We start from the raw sequence: 23711 nt of genomic DNA, 5'->3' as shown, positions 1-23711 counted from the left end.
TGTATCTCTGTTCTATATATTGTGTCACTTGAATATCTAATGATACATATTCAACATGCTCATAAGCAACTAAATATATTCCTATGGCCTGCAGCAGTCTACACAAACACAAGAATGACTTGGACTTGAATGTTCACAAGAATATCATTTTCTTATCGTGCAACAATACATCAAGAAGTAAGACGTGGAATAAATAGGTGAACTTTGCTACATCTGTATGTCAATTCAATTTATTCCTCCTTGTGTACTGTTAAGTACCTTGTTGTACACCTTACTCTGTGTTCCGGATCAATGTCTCCTCTAGCACAGCTGACCACAAGGCAGCGGAAATTTTATTTGATGTACTTTGCAAATTGAAAAGCAAATAAAAAATGACATAAAATGAAATCCTCCAAGGGCATAACACTTAAGAAGTATCACATTCTTTTCCTGTGGCTTATGCATTATGTTAATCTACTTCCTTCTAAGTGAAGACTGCTGTGATGGAGTTACCCACTCCAGTAATATTAATAGTATTTTCAGTAGAAAAAAGACGGCGAAAAACATAAGTAAATCATAAGAGATGTGACAGATTTTGTGCAAATTTAATGTTGTAATATTTCAATTTAAACATTCATTTTTAAAAAAAAATTTCATAAAATTATGCCCATCCAAAAGTGTACAGAACTTTGCTGTTGAAGAAGATTCGTAGGCCGCGACTTGTCTGCTTTATCTAATCATTGAATTCCAGATAAAATAATTCTAGAGCATCATTTGTTCTAATTCTGTGTTTGTCTTTCCTCGGTTCTGACTTTTGGAACACAATGACAAATATGTGTTACCATTTCCCTTGCCAGATGAGCTTGTCACTCCGTTCTGTGATACAGTACAGTCAGTTCTGACAGTGTCACTGCTTACTAGTTGTTAATTAATTTATACATTTCCAGGATGAATAAGAGAGGAATGACACAATACGCTGCTCCAGCATTGTTACGTCCTCTGGAATACAGATGTTTACTAAAGCAGACAGAGCAGGAGAAATGACAGGTCCTGGACTAAAATTATGTCAGTGCATTTTTAGTACAGAAGGATTAATATAGGGTTTGAGAATCTCCTGGAACCCAGATTACTAGGACATTAGGGGCCCGGCGACAGCTGCTATCGCTGCGTTTTTTGTTGTTTTTTTTTTCCTTAATAGGCTGTTACCGACACGGGTCCCACAAACACTATTATTATACTCCTGGGGTCTTTTCAAACCCCCGAGTATAATGATTGGAAGCCTGGGAAAGGTAAGGCAACATAAACCGTGTTACTTACCTCTCCGTGCTTCAGACAGGCTTCCGGCCTAGATTTGTGACGTGCCTGGTATCACATGACCAGGGCGTGCGTCCCGGGTCATGTGACGTCCAGACGTCATTGAAAATGGCCAACACCACTGAGGACTGCAGCAGAGCCAGAAATAGGTAAGTGACAGTGGTTTTTATGTTGGTACCCCCTCTTGGTCTCCGATTAATATACTCTGGGGTCTGAAAAGACCCCAGAGTATAATAATTGTTCATGAGTGTCCACAGTGGGGCATAATACTGTGTACTGGGCCACTATGGGGCATAATACTGTGTACAGGGGCCACTATGGGGCATAATACTGTGTGAAGGGGTCACTATGGGACATAATACTATGTGCAGGGGCCACTATGGGTACAATACTGTGTGAAGGGGCCACTATGGGGCATAATACTGTGTGCAGTGGCCACTATGGGGCATAATAGAGCTCACAGGAATGTGTGTGGGGGGTCAGTCGGTCGAGATGTTCGGTGTCGGTTGGGGAGGCCATGTCGCCACTGCTGATACCATAGGCACATGTGACGAGATTGTCCTTGGTGAGGTTACTTAATATCGGTGACATGTCAACTAGTGCTGCAGGTTTCACCAGTGACTTTCAGCTATTGTCATGCAAAGATTTAAAGGGGTTTTCCCATCTCCCTGTTTCAGCAGCTTTTCCCTGCTGTCTCTTCTACTCCCTTCCTGTATCCCAACCTCAATCCGCCCAGCTTGCTGAACAGAACACTATGAAGTATCACAATAGTTATGATGACTAGAAATCTAATATAAATGCAGAGCAGATAATATGCAGATGCTTGTAGAGAACGGACTCCGTGTTATCCATGTGTTTATGTATAGAGATAAGACACGGATTTATCAGCAAACTGCAATTAGCTGAACTGATTGTCCTGACGGTAGAGCAGTGAGTGACATCACTTGTCATATCACATAGATCCATGGTTATGGAAATGTTGTGTAAACAATAGGGTGGAATAGTTACATATAGCTGGAAAACAAAGCAGCATTGCAAAAGCAATATATTTAGGAAAAGTCTTCAGTTTACATAAGATACCAGTATGGATAGGATCTTTGAGATGGGACAACACCTTTAAAGGTGCAAAACTCATCCAATAGAAAATGTGTGTTGATGCAGCAACCTTCAGGGAAACACACTGATGAATTTCTCTGAAAATATGTCTGTCCCATATAGCCCCTGCCTTTAGACCGGGGCCCCACTTTGTGAAAACGCAGTGCACCTCATCTAAAAATGCTGTGTTTTACAGTACCTGTAAAATGGATTGGATTCTGTCTTATTCCATCCACACATTGCAGAAAAAATTCCCCAGCAGAAATGGTGCGTTTTCAAAAACTCACAAATTTTTCAAAATCACGACATGTCCATTATACCTACGGAAACACTGGTGTTTTCTATATAGGTATAATAGGGGTGGAAAGTCTGCAGAGGAAAACTCTGCAAGCTTTGTGTGAAAAACTCTTCTGAAAAAAATGCAATGCAATTCTGCCGTGGTCTTTTCTGCATAGTTAATTTTCTGCATGGGGCCTTAGCCTAAAGCGGTCTTTCTCAGGAATATAACCATATTAAAATTTGTCCACAATTAAAAGTTAAACATTATTGTAAATATAATTAACCATTTTGCAGCGTTTTAAAGATTTTCTCTAACCATCTTAGTGGTGACCGTCTTTTGTCTTGATAGGTTGCCAATAAGGATGGGCGAATCTTTGAAGATTCATTTTGTCTGTAATTTGGACAAATTGATTCTCTATTTTGGTTTGGCCTGAACTTGTTCAGATGGAATCAATGTAAAATTATTATTCTCTGGGGTCTCTTCTTTAGACTTTAGAAATGCTGCTTTGTTTTCCTGCTATGTGAACTTATTCCTCTCATTATTTACACACTGTTTCCATAACCAGTAAGGGCTAGTTCACACGTGGGCAAAGGGGAGGTTTTTGACAGCGGAATTCGCTTCAAAAACCTCTCCTTTAACATGGTGGTCTATGTAGACCACTAGCTTTTTTTTTCCTCCTAGCGTTTTCCGCCTGAAGAAGCGACATGACCTTTCTTCAGGCGGAAAACGCCTGAAGAATTGCATAGAAGTGAATGGGAGGCGAAAACCGCGCGGTAAAAAACCGCGCGGTTTTTTGCACACAAAACCGCGCGGTTTTTTGCAAAAAAACGCGCGGTTTTCGCCTGCAGTTTCTATAGCACATATAGGAAAAAAAAACCCTAGCGAAAACCGCGTCAAAAACCTCGTCAAAAAACGCGTGGAATGCAAAAAACAGCGTCAAAAAAACTCCTCGAGGTTTTTTACCTCGCACAAATAAGCTAGGCGGTTTTCACGTGTGAACTGACCCTAAGATAGAAGAAGTGACATCACTCACTGCTCTGCCAGCAGGACAATCAGTCTAGCTAATTGCAGTTTGCTGGTAGAGCCAAGTCTGTTATCTCTCTATGTAACTGCACATATAACACTGAGTCCATTCTCTACATGCATGTGCATATTATCTGATTTATATTAGATTTCTAGTAATTAAGTATTGTGATACCACAGTGTCCTGTTCAGGGGGGGGGGGGGGGGGGGGCGCCATATTTGCAAAAATGCTTAAATATTTTTATGGGAAAGAAACAATTTTAAATATTTTTATTGGAGCTTTACGGAGACTATATATCAAATATCTTTGCACAGTGCCAAAATGGGCTTAAAGGGGTTCTGTCTGGTATTAGTAAAAACAGATTTTGAGGGGAAAAAAATAACTAATGTAACTTATGTGGTATGTCCCAGTAATGGGGGTAAGTGGCAATATCAGAACCTACCCCATGATCAAAAGTGGCACTTTTGTTGAAAAAATGCAGACTCCCTGTAAACCCTATATTGAGACTGATTTAACATAATATGAGCTATAAGGGTATATCCACATGTGACAGATTTGCTGGAGATCTTCAACAGAGGATTTATAGAGAGAAAATCTAAAGCATTTACAGCAGCAGTAAAGTGGATGAGATCTTTTTGAGTGTTATTCATATGCTAGTATACTAGCTCATGAGGATTTGTTGCAGATTTTAGCAGATTTTCAGCAAAATATGTGGAATCTGCTAAGATTATACCCTGTGTGGCCATACCTAACCCCTTAATGATAGATGTGGGAAATCTGCTGTATGCTTATTTGCAAAACTGTCCTAGAGATGTAAATTTTACACCTCTTAATTTTGTTTTAGGACTGTCCTAAATTAGTTTCCAAATCTTGTGGGAAGTGATTCATTATATTTTATTGGTTTGGGCTCTGTAGCATGGCTCATACATCAGAAACAACACATGTTAATAAAATTTGTATCTCACTTGACATTGTGGAACTTTTTACTTTTTTCAATGCATTTATTTTTGTATGCGTGTAAGCAAACCGCAACTACGAGAGTGAGCAAATTAAATAAATACATGTATCATGTATGAGTTATAATGTTGATTTTTGCAATGTTACTATTATAAACTTTAGTGAGTATTACCTTACTTGATTTCTATGTGAAAATTCTGATCATTTTTTACTTCCATTGCGCTAATTGATCTCTTTGTGATCTGCTGGGTATTGCATGCTTTTCAGTGCTCTTCAAATGTCACAATCCTACTTACTGTGTGTAAGGGAATTGCAATATAAGCTGCAATAGCTGCTGGTGAAACCTGGGGGAAGGGGCACAACAAGACAGTGAGCACTAAGCTGAACCCACCACTGCCCCTACCTGCTTGCCTCACTGCCCTAGGTGGCAGAGGACAATTGGTTGACAAGCCCTTGAGATATATATATATATATATATATATATATATATATATATATATATATATATATATATATATCAAAACAGAACACATACAACAGCAAAGGGAGGTCAGCGAGCCAAGGGTCCAGTAACAGTCAGGCAATGCAATATAAAATCGTAATCCAAGAGAATAGTCACAAGGGAAGTCAGAGGTCAGTAGCAGCAATAGCAGCAGAAATAGGAGCTTAGCAGGAACGAAGTCTAAGGACAGAGTCCCAATAGCCAGCAAGCCTGTGTGGGCTGATGACCTATACATAAGAATCCAAAGACTTGTTCTAGGCTTGATTAGAAGACAGGCTGTCAATCACACAGGCAAGCCTAGAATTAGCTATTCGATGAATATAGGGAAACAAGGTGCAGAAAATTACAAAGATAGAGCAGTATTCACACACACCTTCTGCGCTACAGCATGTGAGTGGAGGGTGGTGCAGAGACCCGTACAGGAACAGGCAGAGACATTACACTGTACTACACAGGGTCTTCACATGGGGACACAAACTCCTATCACAAGCTCGTTCTAATGATTAGACATGATCTTGATGCATGGCTATAATAAAGATGATAAAATTCAGCCACCCCATCCGTATACTTAAATAATATAATACTTAGATTATTTATGAGACTATGGAAAGAAGAATAACCACACTGTCCTCCTGCAGGTAGAGATGGTACCATCTCTAGCTACCTTTTTCATGCTGTGCTGAGATATCACAAGGTTCATAGCAAAGCATAGAGAAATAGAAATGAGTGCAGCTTACAAGAAAGAAGTGCAGGCTGTATATAGTGCAGGCAGTGATAGACAAAAGTGTATCCCCGGACCGCTTCCTTATTTCTGTTGTCCAGTCAAGATTCAAACTATTCTTGGACTTTGGAACCAGTCGCAGTTATCCATGCATATTTGTTTAGTAGTTGTGTGTGTGTATATATATATATATATATATATATATATATATATATATATATATATATATATATATATATTAGGCAATTGACATGCTTTTTTTGTGACCAATGCTATTTATTTATTTTTTATTTTATATTTATTTTTTTACAGTATATAGGCACAAAGAATGACTAAAAATATTTATTTTCATTCTTAGTTTTTAATATTTGTATAATATTACCTGGAAATACAGCTTTTATATGTGTTTGTCATTATTGGAATAATTTTGATATATTATACCTCTAGGCTGTAGAGCAGACCAGCATACAGAGAAAATTAGCTCTATTACAGGGACTGTCATTAGACTCAGCAGTAGTCTCATACTACCAGCATCCTGGTAAACACATAACCAGTCTCAAGACCCCTAGAACCAAGAGAAGCAGAGGCACTTGTTTGGTCAGCATTAACCAATGCCATAAATGTACATAGCCATGAGTTTAAAGGGGTTGTCCGGGATATTTTGAAATCAGCCGATCCGAACAGCACGCACCATAGAAATGAATGGATGCACCTGGTACTTCCGCTTTGACGGCGGCCGGCCGCTTAACCCCCCACGTGCCGGCTACGTCCATTCATTTCTGTGCGGGCGTGCTGTTCGGATCGGCTGATCCGAACAGTACTCGCTCATCTCTAATACTTACCCATCCATGGCTTATTCTAGCGAGAGGGGTCCTCCTCCTGTACTGGCAGGGTGCGCCCTCTTCTCTTAGCAGTGTGTGCGCACTGCTGCTAGTAAATCACCTCTACTGCGTGTCTACGCATGCACATTAGAGGTGACTCTTCGGTAGAGAAGGAGCACACACACAGTACAGGAGGAGAAAAGTCTTGGAGGGTAAGTATGTAATATGGGTCAGGGATTGGGCTGAGTAGGAAGGGCAGGACATATAAGATAACTAGGATAGGAAGGATAGCTAGACAAGAAGGGTATGTATGGGGGGAGAGAGAGGTGATAGGGGTTAGGAAGTTACATAGCAGGAAGCAGAAGGATGTAAACAAACGTAGGAGACAATAGGGACCCCCAAAGACACCCAGAAATCACTCAAAACACACTAAAAAGTATATAGGTACATTTATTAACCCATTAATAGCAGCAATACACATTTAAAAAAAAAAAAAAATTGCCCAGAAAACCCCTTTAACCACTTCAGCACCAGGCCAATTTGTGGTCCAGGACCAGACACATTTTTAGGTTTATTTTGTATGTGCGGTTTTGAGGTCTGTAAAATTTTTCTCGTATGTGTCAGTCAACTAATTTTTGTGGCTTTTTTTGGGGACACATAGGGCTTTAGTTTTACGTTATTTTTATTTTCAGATGTGTTTTAATTTTTTTTATATCCGGGAAAATATAAACAAAATAGGAGGGAAATTGTGTCTGGTTTTCAATTTATTTATTTATTTATATTTAACAACACAAAGTGTCACTGAAAAAACTTTATAATATAGTTTTTCCTCTCCGTTATGGTAATTTTTATTTTGTGTGGTGTCGTCGGGGGTGGGGCTATAACCTTTAATAACAGCTTTTTATTAGCGTATTATTTATTTATTTTTAATTTTATTTACATTTTTTTAAAACTTTTTAATTTTATTTTATTTTTTTCCAGATTGTGTCCCCATAAGGTGATAACAGACCTTTGGGGACATCTGATCACTCATTTTTTTTTGTACTGGAGGCTGATTTCTCCTATAACTGGGGCTGGTACATTTAGCCCCAGTTGCAGGAGAAATCCAGCCTCCTGCACGCTGTATATACAGCTTACTGAGCTGATCTGAGTCCTGTAGGACCCAGCAGCTCTTGCAAGACTCTGCTCCCGGAGGATCATGTGACCGCCGGGTCAGAGGGCTTCTGAATTATGGCAGTGTCCATAGCTGTGTTCCTGTCTTCTCTCTGGGAGCTCCGGCTGAAGTTACAGCCGGCTCCCATTGAAAGCAGGTGCACGATGTCCGTGCAGCTGCTGTGTTCTGACTGGACGTACCGGTATGTCCTGTCAGAACAAGGCAACCACTTCCCGGACGTTTATAGTCTATGGGCGGTCCGGAAGTGGTTAAGGACCAGGACTGCCAAAGTTACATTATTTCATAGCAATGTTTCTTATCAAAGCTTGTTATTGGATTTTGCTGCTGTCATAGAAGAGCAGCAAAGTATCAGGATCTATAGCGCTATACGTATATCCATAACGCCGAATTGAGGCAAGTGTTATTTCTAGGCCATGTCCAATCTAACGCTTTTATCCCTGGTCTTACATGTTCCTGAAATGACAAACACGATTAATATTCTTTACGCTGTTTCGGATGAGAACCATTTCTTAACAATGCAAACAAGCCAAGTATTTTTCAGACAAAGCAAACAATTTCCTCTGTAAAGAGTTCTCCTGAATAATGAGCATTTGAAACAGATATTGCATAAAAATTTCCCAAAGGTCCTAAACTAATACATGGCAGAATGCCGCTAATAAAGAAGCCGTACGGCACATGTATTTAGAACAATAAACAGGTTTCTAAGTGATAAAGTATAAAAAATAAAGACATCATTACTATCCATTAAGCTGAGAGCCATCTCCTACACAGGCCGTGAAAGGTCTTCTGTTAATGAAACACCAAAGCCTTTGTGATTTAAATGATGTTTTATTGCTTTTAATTGTTTTCATTTTTTATATTTCACCATATTTTTAGTAATTTATTTCAAACTTTTTTTTAATGTTGTTTATATATTTTCTGCACTATGTAAGGAGATCTCACAAATCTTAGATCAGTCAAGGCCTATAAAAGTACCTTGTTTTTTTATTCTTGCCTCCATTCAGATAGTATTCTTAATATTTTGCAGGAAATTTGAAAGATCTAACAAAGGGCTTACCGTTAATACTCGAATATAAGCCGACCCGAATATAAGCCGGGGCCCCTAATTCCCCCTCCCCTATAAAAAAAAAATATATATATATATATATATATATATATATATATATATATATATATATATATATATATTTTTTTTTTTTTTTTGCTGATTCGAGTATAAGCTGAGGAGGGCTTTTTCAGCACAAAAACTGTGCTGAAAAATTCAGCTTATACTCGAGTATATAAGTATTAAAGGGTTTTAACATTTGGGACACGTCAAGGGGATATACTGTAAATTAGAGATGGGTGAATGCTCTAGTTCAGGTTTGGTACCACGGGTTAAAACATAATGTAGAACACTCTTAAGTGGCGTTCACACTGTCGTCCACTCCGGGGTATCCGTGGTAAACCCTGGGGAAACCGGACAGCAGATGGCTTGCGAGTGGTCGGCTTTAAAACCTATTGATTTGAATGGATTTTCAAAGGTGACCAACAGTGAGCATTTTCAGGATCTCCGCCTGGTGTCTGTGTTTTTTCCGCAGACACAAAATCCTACATGGAGGCAGACGGAAAGGCTTAAAACGCGCACAGGCGGTCAAATGAATAGGTTTTAAAGTCGACTGCTCGCAAGCCGTCTGCTGTCCGGTTTACCACGGACACTCCGGGGCAGACAGCAGCGGCAGTGTGAACGCCGCTTTAGACTAAGCCCCATGTTGGAGAAAAGCAGCTTTCTCTGTTGCAAATGTTGTTCCATTTTTTTTAGCCAAAGTCAGGAGTAGCTTGAAAAGGAATGGAAATTATAAATGAAGCTCTAATACTTTTCCCTTCTCCTAAATCCACTCCTGGCTTTGTCTCAAAAAAACAGTAAATTCTCAAAAAAAAAAAAGCAACAACTCCGCAACATGGGGCTTTAGTCTTAGGCTGTTCCATAGCCCGGAAATGCCGTGATTTGCAGCAAATCCCATGCTTTGCAGTAACAACCGCTGTGTGGACATGCTGTGATTTCCAAAACCGGCGCAGTTTCAATTATATTTATGGAAACGCCAGCAGTTTCCCCATAGATATAATTGTAACAGAAAATCCACGGATGAAAACTCTGCGAAATTTTTGTTTAAAACGCCACGTTTTTTCTCGCAACACATTATTGCTGCAGGATATCCCGTGGGGCCTTAGTCTTAAAGGGGTTTTCCCTGAAACGTTTATATAATACTCACAAAGACCACCTCTAGGACCTGCACCTATCTCTAAAATGATCCCTTCCCCCCCAGGCTCTGTCCTTTGGATCTTACCTAACTCCAATCCTATATATACTACCCTTCAAGAATAGCTGATGGTCACAACTCGCCTCCAATTGTTTCCTGTACAAAACCTCTCCTATAGAAGCCAATGAGAAATGTCCAGCCTACAGGTTCCTAGGGTCCATATGACTGCTGCAAAGCCTACTGTTCTTGTAAATGTTGTTAGGAGTAAAGTTTTAGTCTACCAATATCGAGTTTTATATAAAAAAAGAATCTAGGTAATACTTTTCTTTAAGGCAGTTCATGTCAGGTGAAGCAGTTTATCTTGGTAACAGGAATATGATGAATTATTAGACTTACAAATGGACCTGCAGGCTCTTATGTAAAGCAATGTCATTCAGACATGATTACTCTACTGATGGGAGCGACTTACTATATTGCTTCGTATTGCTGTAATTATACCTTCCAGGTCTCTGCTAGAATATTCAATGGTCCTAATTCTGCAGGAGGTTTTGTTTCACAAGTGCTAAGACTATTCATCCTTATAAAGCTACAGATGATATACATGATTATAATATGTTATTAAAAATTGTACTTTTATGTACTTCGGTAAGAAAATTCCTTTTGCCTTAGTGTCCTGTTAAACAACTTACAGGGACGTTTCTCCTTATCCAAGCTTAATTTGAAAGAACAAAATTGATTAAAATGTCAGAATCGATAAGATTAAGTCAGACTAGCGTGCTGATTTACTTATCTGTCGTTAAAGTGTTTAGAATGAAATCACTGTTGTATTCAATCCAAATTTGCAGTTTTATGGGGATGTTAAATGAACATTTGTTATATTCTTACTTGAAGTCTTAGAAAATTGTGTACCTTAGTCTTCTTGTACAAACCTACAATCCAGTATCTGAGTATGGGGAACTTTATACTAATCTCCATAGGGGACACCAACACCCTCCTCAGCTTCCAGAATACTGTATGTCCTGTATATTATCTTACAGGTTCTCTTTAAGGCCAGGACCCCGCGGGCCGTAAACTCTGCGGGAAAAATGGTGGCGTTTTTCAGTACAGGCAAAGTGGATGGGATTCAGGTGAATCCCTTGTCCGCTTTGCAGTACAAAGTACGGTGTGGACACGCTACGGTTTTGGCAATCACAGCATGTCAATTATATCTACGGTAACGCCAATGGTTTCCCCATAGATATAAATGTAACAGAAAGTCCACGGTGGAAAACTCTGTGAACTTTCTGTTTAAAGCACTGCGTTGCTGCCACTATTTTTCCTGCAGCGCTTTTTAGCTGCGGGATGTCCCGTGCGGCCTTAGCCTAAATGTTCAGGAAACTTTTTGGTTGCTCTTAAAGCATTTCAAAAGTAACGCAGTAAATAGAAGAAAAAGGATTTGGAATAGGCAGGTGAAGATTCTCTGCCTCTTTGCCTCTGAGACTGTATACTGTGGGAGGGGAAGGAGAGCAACAATTGACATTGCCAGTCTCATGGCTGTAGCAACAGTACATAATCACTACCTAACACTCTTCTTTCAGGGTCTCTTAGTATAGGTTTGCTCTGCTTCAAGGATGCAGCTCAACTTCCAGTCTCCTTCCCTTGGTCCCTGGCCAACAGTTGGCTACCTGAACCAAGTACTGCAGCAAGGAAGGGTGCACCAAGTCCACAGTGGAGTGTTCCAAATTGGAGGAAAACACAAAGGGGAAGCTGTAAAACAATTAATAAACTATATATATATATATATATATATATATATATATATATATATATATATACACACACACAGTGGCACAAACAATAGAACAAACAAACATTTTTCTGCATGATCATGTATCTATATAGATCTGCGCAATTATATTGCTTAGTGTACTTTGTGGTCTGAACAGTGTTTCAATATGCTGCTCCCTTTATAGTTAAACTGTAAATTGGGTACTAAAATAAATATGGTACATCAATAGAAACTTACAATTTATCCTAATCCGCAAAAGCATTTAATTTCTTTAGACAATGGATTTGCCCAGAATTTATACTATTGGTGTATACCGTTGGTAGTGATTGATTACCTGGATGCCATAGGTTTCCTTTCTACAGAAGAATCATATAAAGGTGGATAAGTTAAGCACTGTGTTGATACCTTTAGTATCTGTCGGATAAACCACATCACTGGTTGGAGTGTTTCAGGAAAGTGTATGGGGCTTCACAATTGTGCACTCTAGTCAAATGTTGAGTTTCAGCCACTTTACTTGCTGTCTTTAGCCTACTGAAAATTCACATTTAGATTCAAATTTGGTGGAGCTGTTGATGCACTCATTCTTAAAGGGGTTTTCCCATCTCAAGGATCCTATCTATACTGCTAGCTTATGTATATTAAAGACTTTAACTAAATATATTGCTTTAGAAATGCTGCTTTGTTTTCCTGCTATGTGAAATTATTCCTCTCATTGTTTACACAGCATTGCTATAACCACGGACCTGTGAGGTAGGACAAGTCACGTCACTCACTGCTTTGCCAGAAGGACAATCAGTTCAGCTAATTGCAGTTTGCTGATAAAGTCAAGTCTGTTATCTCTCTATGTAAACACACAAATAACAGAGTCCATTCTCTACAAGCATCTGCATATTATCTGATCTGCAAGTATTGATACTTCATAGTGTCCTGTTCAGCAAGCTGTGGGGGAGGGGGGATACAGGAAGTGAGAAGAAGAAACAGCAGACAAACTGCTGAAATAGAGAGATGGGAAACTCCCTGACCTACTGTACTGCATAGATAACCTAATACTAAATACACATGTCTATTTCTTTTACAGAGTTTTCTTGAGAGCAATTGACAAATTTGCCAGAACCATGAACCAGAAATTTCTTGAAAACATGAATTTCGAAGTACAGGTAAATAATAGTGATATATAAAATGGATTTGCTTATGTACTTGATAAACTATAGAACTTTGTAATTCCAACCCAATTCTAAATGTATCAAGGTAAGCAAACAAAAAGCTTCATAATTGAACTTCGCTTTGAAACATTAGATGTACTTGTGTACAAGGGTTAGTGAGTCTGTCACTTTCCTGTGAATTCAATGAGTCCCTTGGTACTCTGATCAGCGGGGGTGCGTCGAGCTATTACTAATACTGATGTTCATAAGATAAGATAATCCTTTAATAGTCACACCATGTGGAAATGTCAGTGTGTTACAGCAGCATAGCGAATACTGATACAGGATAATAAAAGTAATATATTACAGAATTAGACACACATAAGGTCAGAATAGCAGATGGGAGAAAAAAATATTATCTAAAGAAAAAGAGAGACTTCAGGACCATTTAGTTCTCTGTGCGGAGTGATCGTCGCTTAGCCTGATGTTGATTTTACAGCCTGACCACGGTTGGGAGGAAGGACCTGTCCCCAAGGAGAAGCCATAAGTATTAAAATCTTTTTAAAAACAGATCATTTTTCACTTAATGTCTGGGCCACCTTAAAGTCTCCCTCCAACTATAAAATAACTTTTCAGTACAAATGAGTGGAGGAAAATTATTTTAATAAAGAAATATATTTTCCTTCTTCTCCCGCTCCCTTCTTCAGACATGAAGTGTCTGATAAGCGGAGAAGGAAACATATTTCTTTAATAAAATATATTACAAAGTTTTTTTTATATTCATCTGTATTATTCATTTATGAAAAGTTATTTTATAATTGGAGGTTTGCTTTAAGACCCTATTCATATATACAGTAGGCAGGGGCGTAACTACCGCCATAGCAGCGGAAGAAGCTGCCACAGGGCCCGGGACATTAGGGGTCCGGTGACAGCTGCTACTGCTGCTATCATTATACTCGGGGGTCTTTGCAGACCCCCGAGTATAATGATCGGCGGACCGGGAGAGGTAAGAAACATAAAAAACACTGTTACTTACCTCTCCACGATCCTACCAGGCCGCCTTCCTACTTGTCTGACATCTCTGATGTCACATGAACCCGGCCTGCTTCCTGGGTCATGTGACGTCCAATGTCATAGAAGAAGGACGGCAGCGGAGAAGACAGCGTAGGAGCTGGGGACAGGTAAGAAACAGTATTTTTTTATGTTTTTATTCCCCTGGGTCTTCGATTATTATACTCTGGCGTCTGAAAAGACCCCAGAATATAATAATTGTTTATGGGTGTCCACTATAGGCTATAATACTGTGTGCAGGGGCCACTATGGGGGATAATACTGTGTGCAGGGGCCACTAAGGGACATAATACTGTGTGCAGGAGCCACTATGGGACATAATACTGTGTGCAGGGGCCACTAAGCGGGATAATACTGTGTGCAGGGGCCACTATGGGGAATAATACTGTGTGCAGGGGTCACTATGGGGAATAATACTGTGTGCGGGGGCCACTATGGGAGATAATACTGTGTGCAGGGGCCACTACGGGGCATAATACTGTGTGCAGGGGCCACTAGGGGGCATAATACTGTGTGCAGGGGCCACTAATGGACATAATACCATGTGCAGGGCTTACTAGGGGACATAATAGAGTGCGGAAGAGGGGGGTCGGTCGAGTTCGTCGGTGTCAGTTGGTGGGCCATGTCAAAAGTTCACCACGGTGCCCCGCCATTCCTAGTTACGCCACTGACAGTAGGATCTGTATAGTAGAACAAATATTGGACAACAGCCTAGTAAAATACGGTGAGTATTAAATAAGATTCTCCCATTCACTCATTGGTATTATTTGCAGAAAAGGAAAAAAAATGGCATTAATGTCACTACAGCACCCAGAGGGCAACCAGCCAAAGGGTATTTTAATCCTTAAGTCCTTATCCGATAAAGATATCCAATTTCAGATTCTCGCAAAATTTGTTTGACACTAGTAACTGTTTAATGTTGGCAGATTTCATTGGCTGTTAGATTGCCTGTCAGATTTGCCTTTGAGTTGTCAATGGGTCCAGAACTGCCAGTGACACACAAAATTGAAAACTAATTGAAATGCAGACAAACTTGGCATCCTGTGTGCTTTTTGCTAATTTACTATGCCAAGAAATAAAACGATTGGAACTGTAAGCTGACAAACAATTGCAGGGTCATTATTCTTCCTGATTATTTGCACAATCTAATAGGCAGTGCTGTCCTTTATACTATAAAGTTCAGTAGACACATTAAAATTATCCGCACTTGAATTGCTAGTCACGCAGTCATGTAGAATAAAATGAATACAATGAATGTGTATGTACTGTTTGGCCACGGATCACGATGTTGATACTTATCACTTTTTAAGCCCTGTGTTTCAATAAGGAAGATCACTGAAGATCTGCAAAGGAGCGGCTCAGGAGTGTCTTTGGAAACTTTGAGTTCCTAACTTTAACAATCGTACAATTATGCGGTCCGGCACTTCCTTTGTTAAGAAGAGAAAAAAAAAAAAGTGCTGTTTTTTTGCAAGTCCATTAAAAAATATCTATATCAGCAGCTTCAATATGTAATGGACACATCTCCAAGCATATGGCTCCTACCTTTCACTTAATGGTTCTGCCAGGAATTGGCTCCCTTGGACTTCTGGATTTACAAGACTATGAAATTTAAAACAGTTTATAGGCAAATAATTTTCATGACCTATGCTTACGATAGGTCATCGATATCAGATTGGTGAGGGTTCGATATGTGGGTTCCATGCTAACCAGTTGTCGAACATCTGTAAAGTGGCTTGTGACTCTACAAGTAACCTGGAGCCGAACTGCAGTAACACTTGGATAACAAAGCTATTGGTTTCCAGCTCTTTTCCTAGTATGGCAGCTGGTATAAACAATGCATTGGGGAGGGTCTCAAGTGTTGTTCCACTGCTGATCTGATACTAAGGATAGGTCAAAAGTATCATTTGCCTGGGAAATTGTTAGGTAGTGATCGTCCTTGCATGTGATATATGTATATGTGGTTGCAATTGCTTCTGCATCGTCACATTGTATAACAGTTTCTGGGACTGTCCTTAGTGGGTTTCTGGATGGAGGTGAAGGGGATTACTGATGATGATTTATCCCCCTAACACCTGGGTAAGAAATCTATCAAACTATAACTCTACCCTATCCACAGCAGCCACGACCCTCTGTCCTCCATCAGATGCTGACCTCCTGGACTGTATGAAAGATGTTTGCAGCCTGGAAAACCTGACTGCAACATTGAATAACCTGGTAGATGTTTTCCAGTTGGCCTGATCACTATGAAATCGTCAGGGCCACTGACGAATTTCCCCCTTATCTTCACACCCCCTCCCTTTCCTCCTCTGCGCTTTCTCCCTTTTGTGCTCCATATTTCTATGTAATTTAGTGCTTGTAGTCATACAAGAACATTAGCATTACATATGACATATGGTAGGTGGTGGATCTCTTCTAAATTTTGCAGTAAGGCACAAAAGTTTCAATTTGATACCATTATTATTTATTTTGGGGTAACACTTTTTCTGTGTTCACATTTGCATTTCAACTTCTGTTTGGATCATCTGTTGTAGATTTCTTCACATTTTATGGGAAAACATAGAGCAGCATGCATCTGAATTAAAGTTACCTTGGTATACATGATAGTGTCTGTCATGTACGGACCATCCTAGCAATTCACTCCACTTACTCAATCTTGCACTCACCCATCACTTAGGCTGCAAATTAAGTACACGTCATAGTCGACAAACCCAAAAACACACTGCCACCACTACTGAATGGGAAATAGGCTTCGTAAAAAAGGTCACACACGCACCCAGCTCTCTGATTCATAAATTGATTGATTTAATACCCAAAGTTTTCAGCGCTAATATATAAAGACAAACAAGGTGACAAAAGAGCAAAACAGTTGTAAAAATAAAAAGGGGAAACACAAAAAAAGTCTTATGAATTAGAGTCCTTTTGTTTCCATGGAACGTGGAGGATCGCTCAGATGAATTGGGCACACCCAGCTTGTTTGCTGGCTTACAAGGTGTGACAAAGTTCCAAGGCATTCACTTTTTTTTTTTAATTTGATGCTACTGGCTTGTGCTTAGCCACACCACCTGCCAGGCTGCCTCCTTCCTCCCCTATCCCCACCCTGGAAAGCTGTGAAATTTACTGTTCCATATGATGAAAGATGTGTGCCCCGTAGATAGCATGTCCCCCAGTCCGGTCACAACCACCCCTCTCTTATGTCTAACTAACTTTGTTAGGGTCAACCAGTCATAAAGCCATAAACCTGGTTTGGTTGCAGGGAGTAAATACAAATACAATATACTGATGTACAATACAATATGCTAATGAATTAATATATTCACAAATGATATATACTTGAACAATATAATTAGTAAGGATATAGGCAGAGGTGCACTTCCTTCATCATAGTACCCTTTATAAAGGCCTAGGAACCGCTGGTATCCATTGTGCAAAACATCTGGCCCAGTTCTTAATGGAAGCTACAATGCAGATGAGAACAGAACTTAACAGTTACAGTATTGTAGAAACCTATGGTCTGTTATGTAGACCATAGACATTTACAATAGTGAACAAATAGTGCATGGCACCTGTAAGTAGTATAAAACAGATGTTAATTTTGTATTTGGCACATTATAACAATTACCTGTTATTTTTGTGCAATTTAAACCCATTATACACTAGTGTTATTTCAATATTCTTTCTTGAGCAAGATGATGAAAATAGTTTGGTTTATGTTTAATGAAATATAGTTGAATATTCTATGATGTCTGTAACAGAAAGACATTACTGGGCCTGGGGACGTACAAGCTTGCAAATCTGTATTCCACATCATCAATTTTTTTGCAGCTGTTGTTAGAATTGCAGCCAATGCCTATAATGATGAGACATTTTCAGTAATAGACAAAATGTTATATGATCAATTAAACTTCCTTATGCAAATAACGTGTTCAGCGAGCTGAGTGCTACCTGGCAGAACAGTACAAAGGTACCTGCGCCTGCTCTAAGTGAAGCTTAATAAACATGCTGTGTAAGTCCTTTCTGCCTGTATTATAATATTTTTTTCTATTTTACCTCTTATCTTTCTTTACATAATAATATTTGCATAATAATAATTATTGAAATACATGCAAATGGCTGAAAGAATTAAAGGGGTTTTCAAGCAAAAAATATTGATGATTTATCCTAAGTATAGGTGACTTTTAGACTGGTAGGGTGAGACATCGCCAGGTACTAGCTGTATTAGTATCTGATACACAGAGAATGGAGCAGGAAGCAGACAGCTCTGATCTCTGTTCATTGACCAAACCAGGTTACTGCAACATAGCTTGCATCTAATGTTTTTAGCCCAGTAAGTCAGAAAGAGCTGCAACAAATTTGCAAAATATGGCATGCACAGTATTCTGTTTTTCACATATGACTGCAAAGAAATTCTCCCATTTTCACCCTTATTCTGACACCCTAACACTGACCCATTCAAAGTCTCTTGACAGTTGTCCTGATCAGTAGGGACCCCAACGGTAAGTTATGGCCTATCCTTTGTCATCTCCAATAGGGTTGAGCCAATCTTGAGATTTCAGGATTTTATTTCCGATCATTTTCCATCTGAACCTGATCCCGTTTCCAATCCTAATGCAAGTCAAAGGGAATTTTTAATGATCAAAGATCGGATTTTAAAAATGATCTTATTCACTACACAGCATGGAGTCCAAAAATTGAACGCTTCAATTTTCGAACTCCATGCTGTGTAGTGATTAAAAAATCCTCCGGCTACTTAGTTCCCCCACCCCCCACTTACCTGCACAGAATCCCTGCCATTGCCACTCCCCATTGTTCTCGCTCCTCTCTTCTCTCATTCACGTGCCTGCAGTGCGCCGGATGCGCCCCCGCCTCCCAGGCTAGTGTTACTGATGCTGGGAGTAGGCAGAGCTTATTGTGGCTTAGGAGAGTGTGGGCGGGTACAGGGCGGGGAGACGAGCCCCACCCTCTCCCAGCATCTGTAACACTAGCCTGGGAGGCAGGGATGCGCCTGGCGCAATGCAGACATGTGAATGAGAGAGGAGAGGAGCGAGAACAGCGGGGATCGGCAGCGGCAGGGATTCTGTGCAGGTAAGTGCGGGGGACTAAGTAGCTGGGGGATTTTTTAATCACTACACAGCGTGATCTTTTTTAAGCGAGATCAGAACCCGATCGTGATCATGAAATTTCCAATCGCTCAACCCTAATCTCCAAGTTGTCTAGCCAGATTATTTACTTGGTGCGACACGAAAAGAATGTAGTAAAATCATGGACAACAACTAGTTGGGGTCAGAACCTAAAGGTATATAAGCCAAATGTGGCACAAAAGCACATTCAATGAATGAAAGAAAGTCAAATTAGCCAATGTCCAGTAACAGAGAAAGTCAAATCTGGACAAGATTCCAAAAGGTCGCACCAAACCCATCTAGTCAGTTTAGGTCACATACACAAATAATGTAGAAGACAAATCCTCAGCACCAACCAGGAGCCCAAGACATTGTAGAGCTGTTTGTTACGTGCAGGTTATTCTCTCCACCCATTCCAGCCCTGTTGTGTTACTGCTCCATATTTGATGCGGAATGGATAATCTTATTGTTTAAGAATTACCGGTTGTCATAATGTCACGAATTTCTTTGACATTTATGCTGTAAAACAAATGAAAATATGAAAGGTCAACAATATTAAGAAATAATCTTTTGTTTATCGCCCCTTAAACTCCTTATTGATTTCTTTGCTTGAACAGATATTTGGTAAACATCTTGTTTTTCCTTCACAGGATATGAGAAATCTAGAATAATTTTTGCTACAATTCAGGCTCTTTAAATTAATGACATGTCTTTTTTTTCTTGACTTCCATTCTGTTTATGTTTTCCAATTTCTAGCTTTGGAACAATTATTTTCATCTGGCAGTGGCTTTCATTACTCAGGATTCTCTACAGCTGGAGAATTTCTCTCATGACAAGCGCAATGAGATTTTGGACAAGTAAGTGATGAGTTTTTCAATTAAAAATACCAGGTTTGGTGCAGTGACATTTGGGCTTATTGAATAGGATTGTCTGTGCTGTGCCATAAGCCGGGAGAGCCTATGAGATTCTGAGTGAGGAGTTACAGGGCATTACAGTACATGTGCACTGGAAGGGTATGGTTTTATTGAGACCTATTCTGACCAGTAAATATAAAGAAAGTACAAACAAATATAATGAGATGGGCGATATAATATGAATGGACTATCTGTGCTTCTTTCAGATCTTATTCACATCTGACTTCGGGTTTCTGTTTGGGTAGTGGGACCCCCTGAATGGAATTCTATATGCATTAAAGGGGCTCTATCAGCAAAATCATGCTGCTAGAGCCCCACATATGCGTGCATAGCCTTTAAAAAGGCTATTCAGGCACTGTAAAAGTTAAATTAAACTACCCCCCCGTTTTAAAATAATAACTTAGAAAAGAATCTTCTCTACTTACGGAACGTGCACCCTGGGTGGGCCCTGGGCGGGCATTCAGGGTGCGCCGTCTTCTTCTTCCCCGCCTCTTCTTCCTATGTCGTCTTCGGTCCTGTCCTCCTCCGGCGCTTGCTCGCGGACACTGATAAAAAAAAAACAGCCCGGGCGCATGCGCAGTAGCACGCGGCTTCTACTACGGCTACTGCGCATGCGCCCGGGCTATTTTTTTTTATCAGTGTCCGCGAGCAAGCGCCGGAGGAGGACGGGACCGAAGACGACAGAGGAAGAAGAGGCGGGGGAAGAAGAAGACGGCGCACCCTGAATGCCCGCCCAGGGCCCGCCCAGGGTGCACGTTCCGTAAGTAGAGAAGATTCTTTTCTAAGTTATTATTTTAAAACGGGGGGGTAGTTTAATTTAACTTTTACAGTGCCTGAATAGCCTTTTTAAAGGCTATGCACGCATATGTGGGGCTCTAGCAGCATGATTTTGCTGATAGAGCCCCTTTAAAAAGGTGTTATCTGGGAAATCTGTGGACCCCATAGACTATAATGGGGTCCATGTGGTCTCCGCTCAGTTTCCACACAAAATATGCAGAGAAAAAAGTCTTTTCTCTCCGCATGTTTCGTGCAGAGACCACACGGACCCTTTTATAGTCTATGGGGTCCATGTGTTTCCTTAGGCAACCACTTTTTAATACGTATAGGTTTCCGTTCGGTGGGTCTCCAAGTGGACTCCCCAAATGGAATTCCGATGTGAACCAGACCTCACATATATTATAGTGAAATATCTTCAATTCAACTCTTCCACTGTCCTCATGTCTGCGCTCTGTTAAGAGCCTCACGTGAGTACCACGAACCAATACCATCTCTGCTTGCTGGGGGCAGTGTAATTATGGAGGCAGAACTGTCATCTTCTTCATTATAAATGTGTGACATCATTCTAATCATAAGCAGTAACTGTGATACGAGTTTGTGCTCCTTGTGTAAAACTTGAGTGGAACAGTCTATGTAGTTTCATCACATAGAAAGTTCTCGTGCCTAAGGTTAAGGCCCCACAGGATGACCTGCAGCTATAAAGTGCTGAGGGAAAACCGCGGCAGCAACGCATTGCGGTTCTTGCCGCAACAATTTAAACAGAAAGTTCGCTGAGTTTTCCTCCACGGACTTTCTGTTACAATTATACCTATAGGGAAACTGCCGGTGTTTCCATAGATATAATTGAAATTGTGGCGTGTCCCCGCCGCAGCTTTTACCACAAAGTGGGTATGGAATTCTCAAGAATCACATCCACTTTACAGTTACTATAAAACACTGCGATCTTTCCCACGGCGCCTCCGCCACGGCCCCGGCCTAAGAAAGTAATTTCTGGAGAGAACTGTAAAACGTATGACCCAACTGAAGAGGAGGATCAAAAAAATAATTCATAAAGAAGTAACTTAATAAAGTAATAGAGTATAAATTAGGTGCATTAAGGTATAGTTTCACAATGAAAAAAAAAATACTGCATTGCTGCTTTTAAGGTCCCACCAGTCCAGTACTGGCATTTTTCCTCCTACCCTTTTTGGCCCTTGGCAGACTGGACGTGATGACGTCCCATTCATCATCATGTGACTACGGCAGCCAAGTGACTGCCCTTGGTGGTGAGAACACTGTAAAAAGTTAGAAAAGAAAAAGAATATTATTATTTCTGTTCCAAGAATTTTTCTACCTTTTATAACGAGAGATCAGTAAACACAGTAATTGCAATTTGCTGTTTTCAAGACAATCCATAATAACATGTATGCTTTCTCTCCAGGTACGAGGACATGAGATGCCTGATAGGCTTTGCAATACGTGATATGTGGTACAAGCTTGGTAAGCATTACACTGACAACGTGTTTTAATCCATGCCGTTGTATACACTCTACAACTGAAACATTTAGGAAACCATCAATTAAATCATAGCTAAGGGGGCGTTCACACTACCGTCGGTGTCCGACATGTAGTGTCCGCTCCTAGTGTCCGCTCAAAATCTGTCACGGACACTAGGAGCGGACACCTCGTCGGACATCTTCTCTTGCGGACAGGGAAGGACGGGCACGGAGTGCAAAAGAACGCACCCGATGCCCATTCAAGTGAATGACAGGTGTCACGGACACATCTAGTGTCTGCTCCTAGTGTCCGTGACAGATTTTGAGCGGACACTAGGAGCGGACACTACATGTCGGACACCGACGGTAGTGTGAACGCTCCCTAAAATGTTTTCTTGAACTAGTATTATAAAAATAACATGATGTGTTTTACTTTATAAGCAGACTGCAGACTTCTGTGCGCATTTTTTATTCTTCTTTATACTGTTAGGGTGGGTTCACACTACCATTGTTAATGTCTGTTGCTGTCATCTGTCCTAGGATGACAGCAATGGACATTAACTGTGGCAGACATACCGAGTCTGAGTCCATTCCGATTGCCACTATTGTAATCAACGAGATGGACATTAATGACATTTTTTAACCATTTAGTAGAGATGAGCGAGTAGTACTCGATCGAGTAGGTATTTGATCGAATACTACGGTATTCAAAATACTCGAACTCGATCGAGTACCACTCGCTATTCGAATGTAAAAGTTCGATGCAGAACCAGCATTGATTGGCCGAATGCTATACAGTCGGCCAATCAACGCTGGTTCTTCTCCTACCTTTAGAAGTCTTCTCCGTTCAGCATCCCCGCGGCGTCTTCCGGCTCTGAATTCACTCTGCCAGGCATCGGGCCTGGGCAGAGCCAACTGCGTATGTCTGCTTGTAGTGCGGGCATGCGCAGTCGGCTCTGCCCAGGCCCGATGCCTGGCAGAGTGAATTCAGAGCCGGAAGATGCTGCGGGGACGCTGCAAGGAGAAGACTGCTCGGAGGATCCAGCCCGACCCTCACTCGTGGACTTGGTAAGTATAATTTGATGGAATGTTGCCTACCCCTGAAACGAGCATTTTCCCATAGAGTATAATAGGGTTCGATATTCGATTCGAGTAGTCGAATATTGAGGGGCTACTCGAAACGAATATTGAACCTCGGACATTTTACTGTTCGCTCATCTCTACCATTTAGTAAACCAAGTAAGTGAATAATTGTATCAAGTCCCCTGTTGTGACACTTCATTATTTGGATTGTAGTATAGTATTGTCTTGAATCTTCTGTACATTTGTGGAAATACTAT

At 40.4% G+C, this 23711-nt stretch overlaps 1 protein-coding gene across 1 annotated transcript in view; it reads left to right on the top strand.

Annotated features, from left to right (window-relative positions):
• The window catches only part of DOCK2 (dedicator of cytokinesis 2), a 522773-nt gene that overhangs the window by 379891 nt on the left and 119171 nt on the right, over window positions 1-23711 (top strand). Inside the window, exons 30-32 of the mRNA XM_075274736.1 lie at window positions 12954-13032; window positions 19962-20062; window positions 22317-22375. Coding sequence (XP_075130837.1) covers window positions 12954-13032; window positions 19962-20062; window positions 22317-22375 — 239 coding nt within the window. The remainder of the gene's footprint in view (window positions 1-12953; window positions 13033-19961; window positions 20063-22316; window positions 22376-23711) is intronic.

Source organism: Leptodactylus fuscus, chromosome 5, assembly GCF_031893055.1.
Source record: "Leptodactylus fuscus isolate aLepFus1 chromosome 5, aLepFus1.hap2, whole genome shotgun sequence".
NCBI classification, from domain to species: domain Eukaryota; kingdom Metazoa; phylum Chordata; class Amphibia; order Anura; family Leptodactylidae; genus Leptodactylus; species Leptodactylus fuscus.
This window is presented reverse-complemented; position numbering and strand designations above follow the sequence as displayed.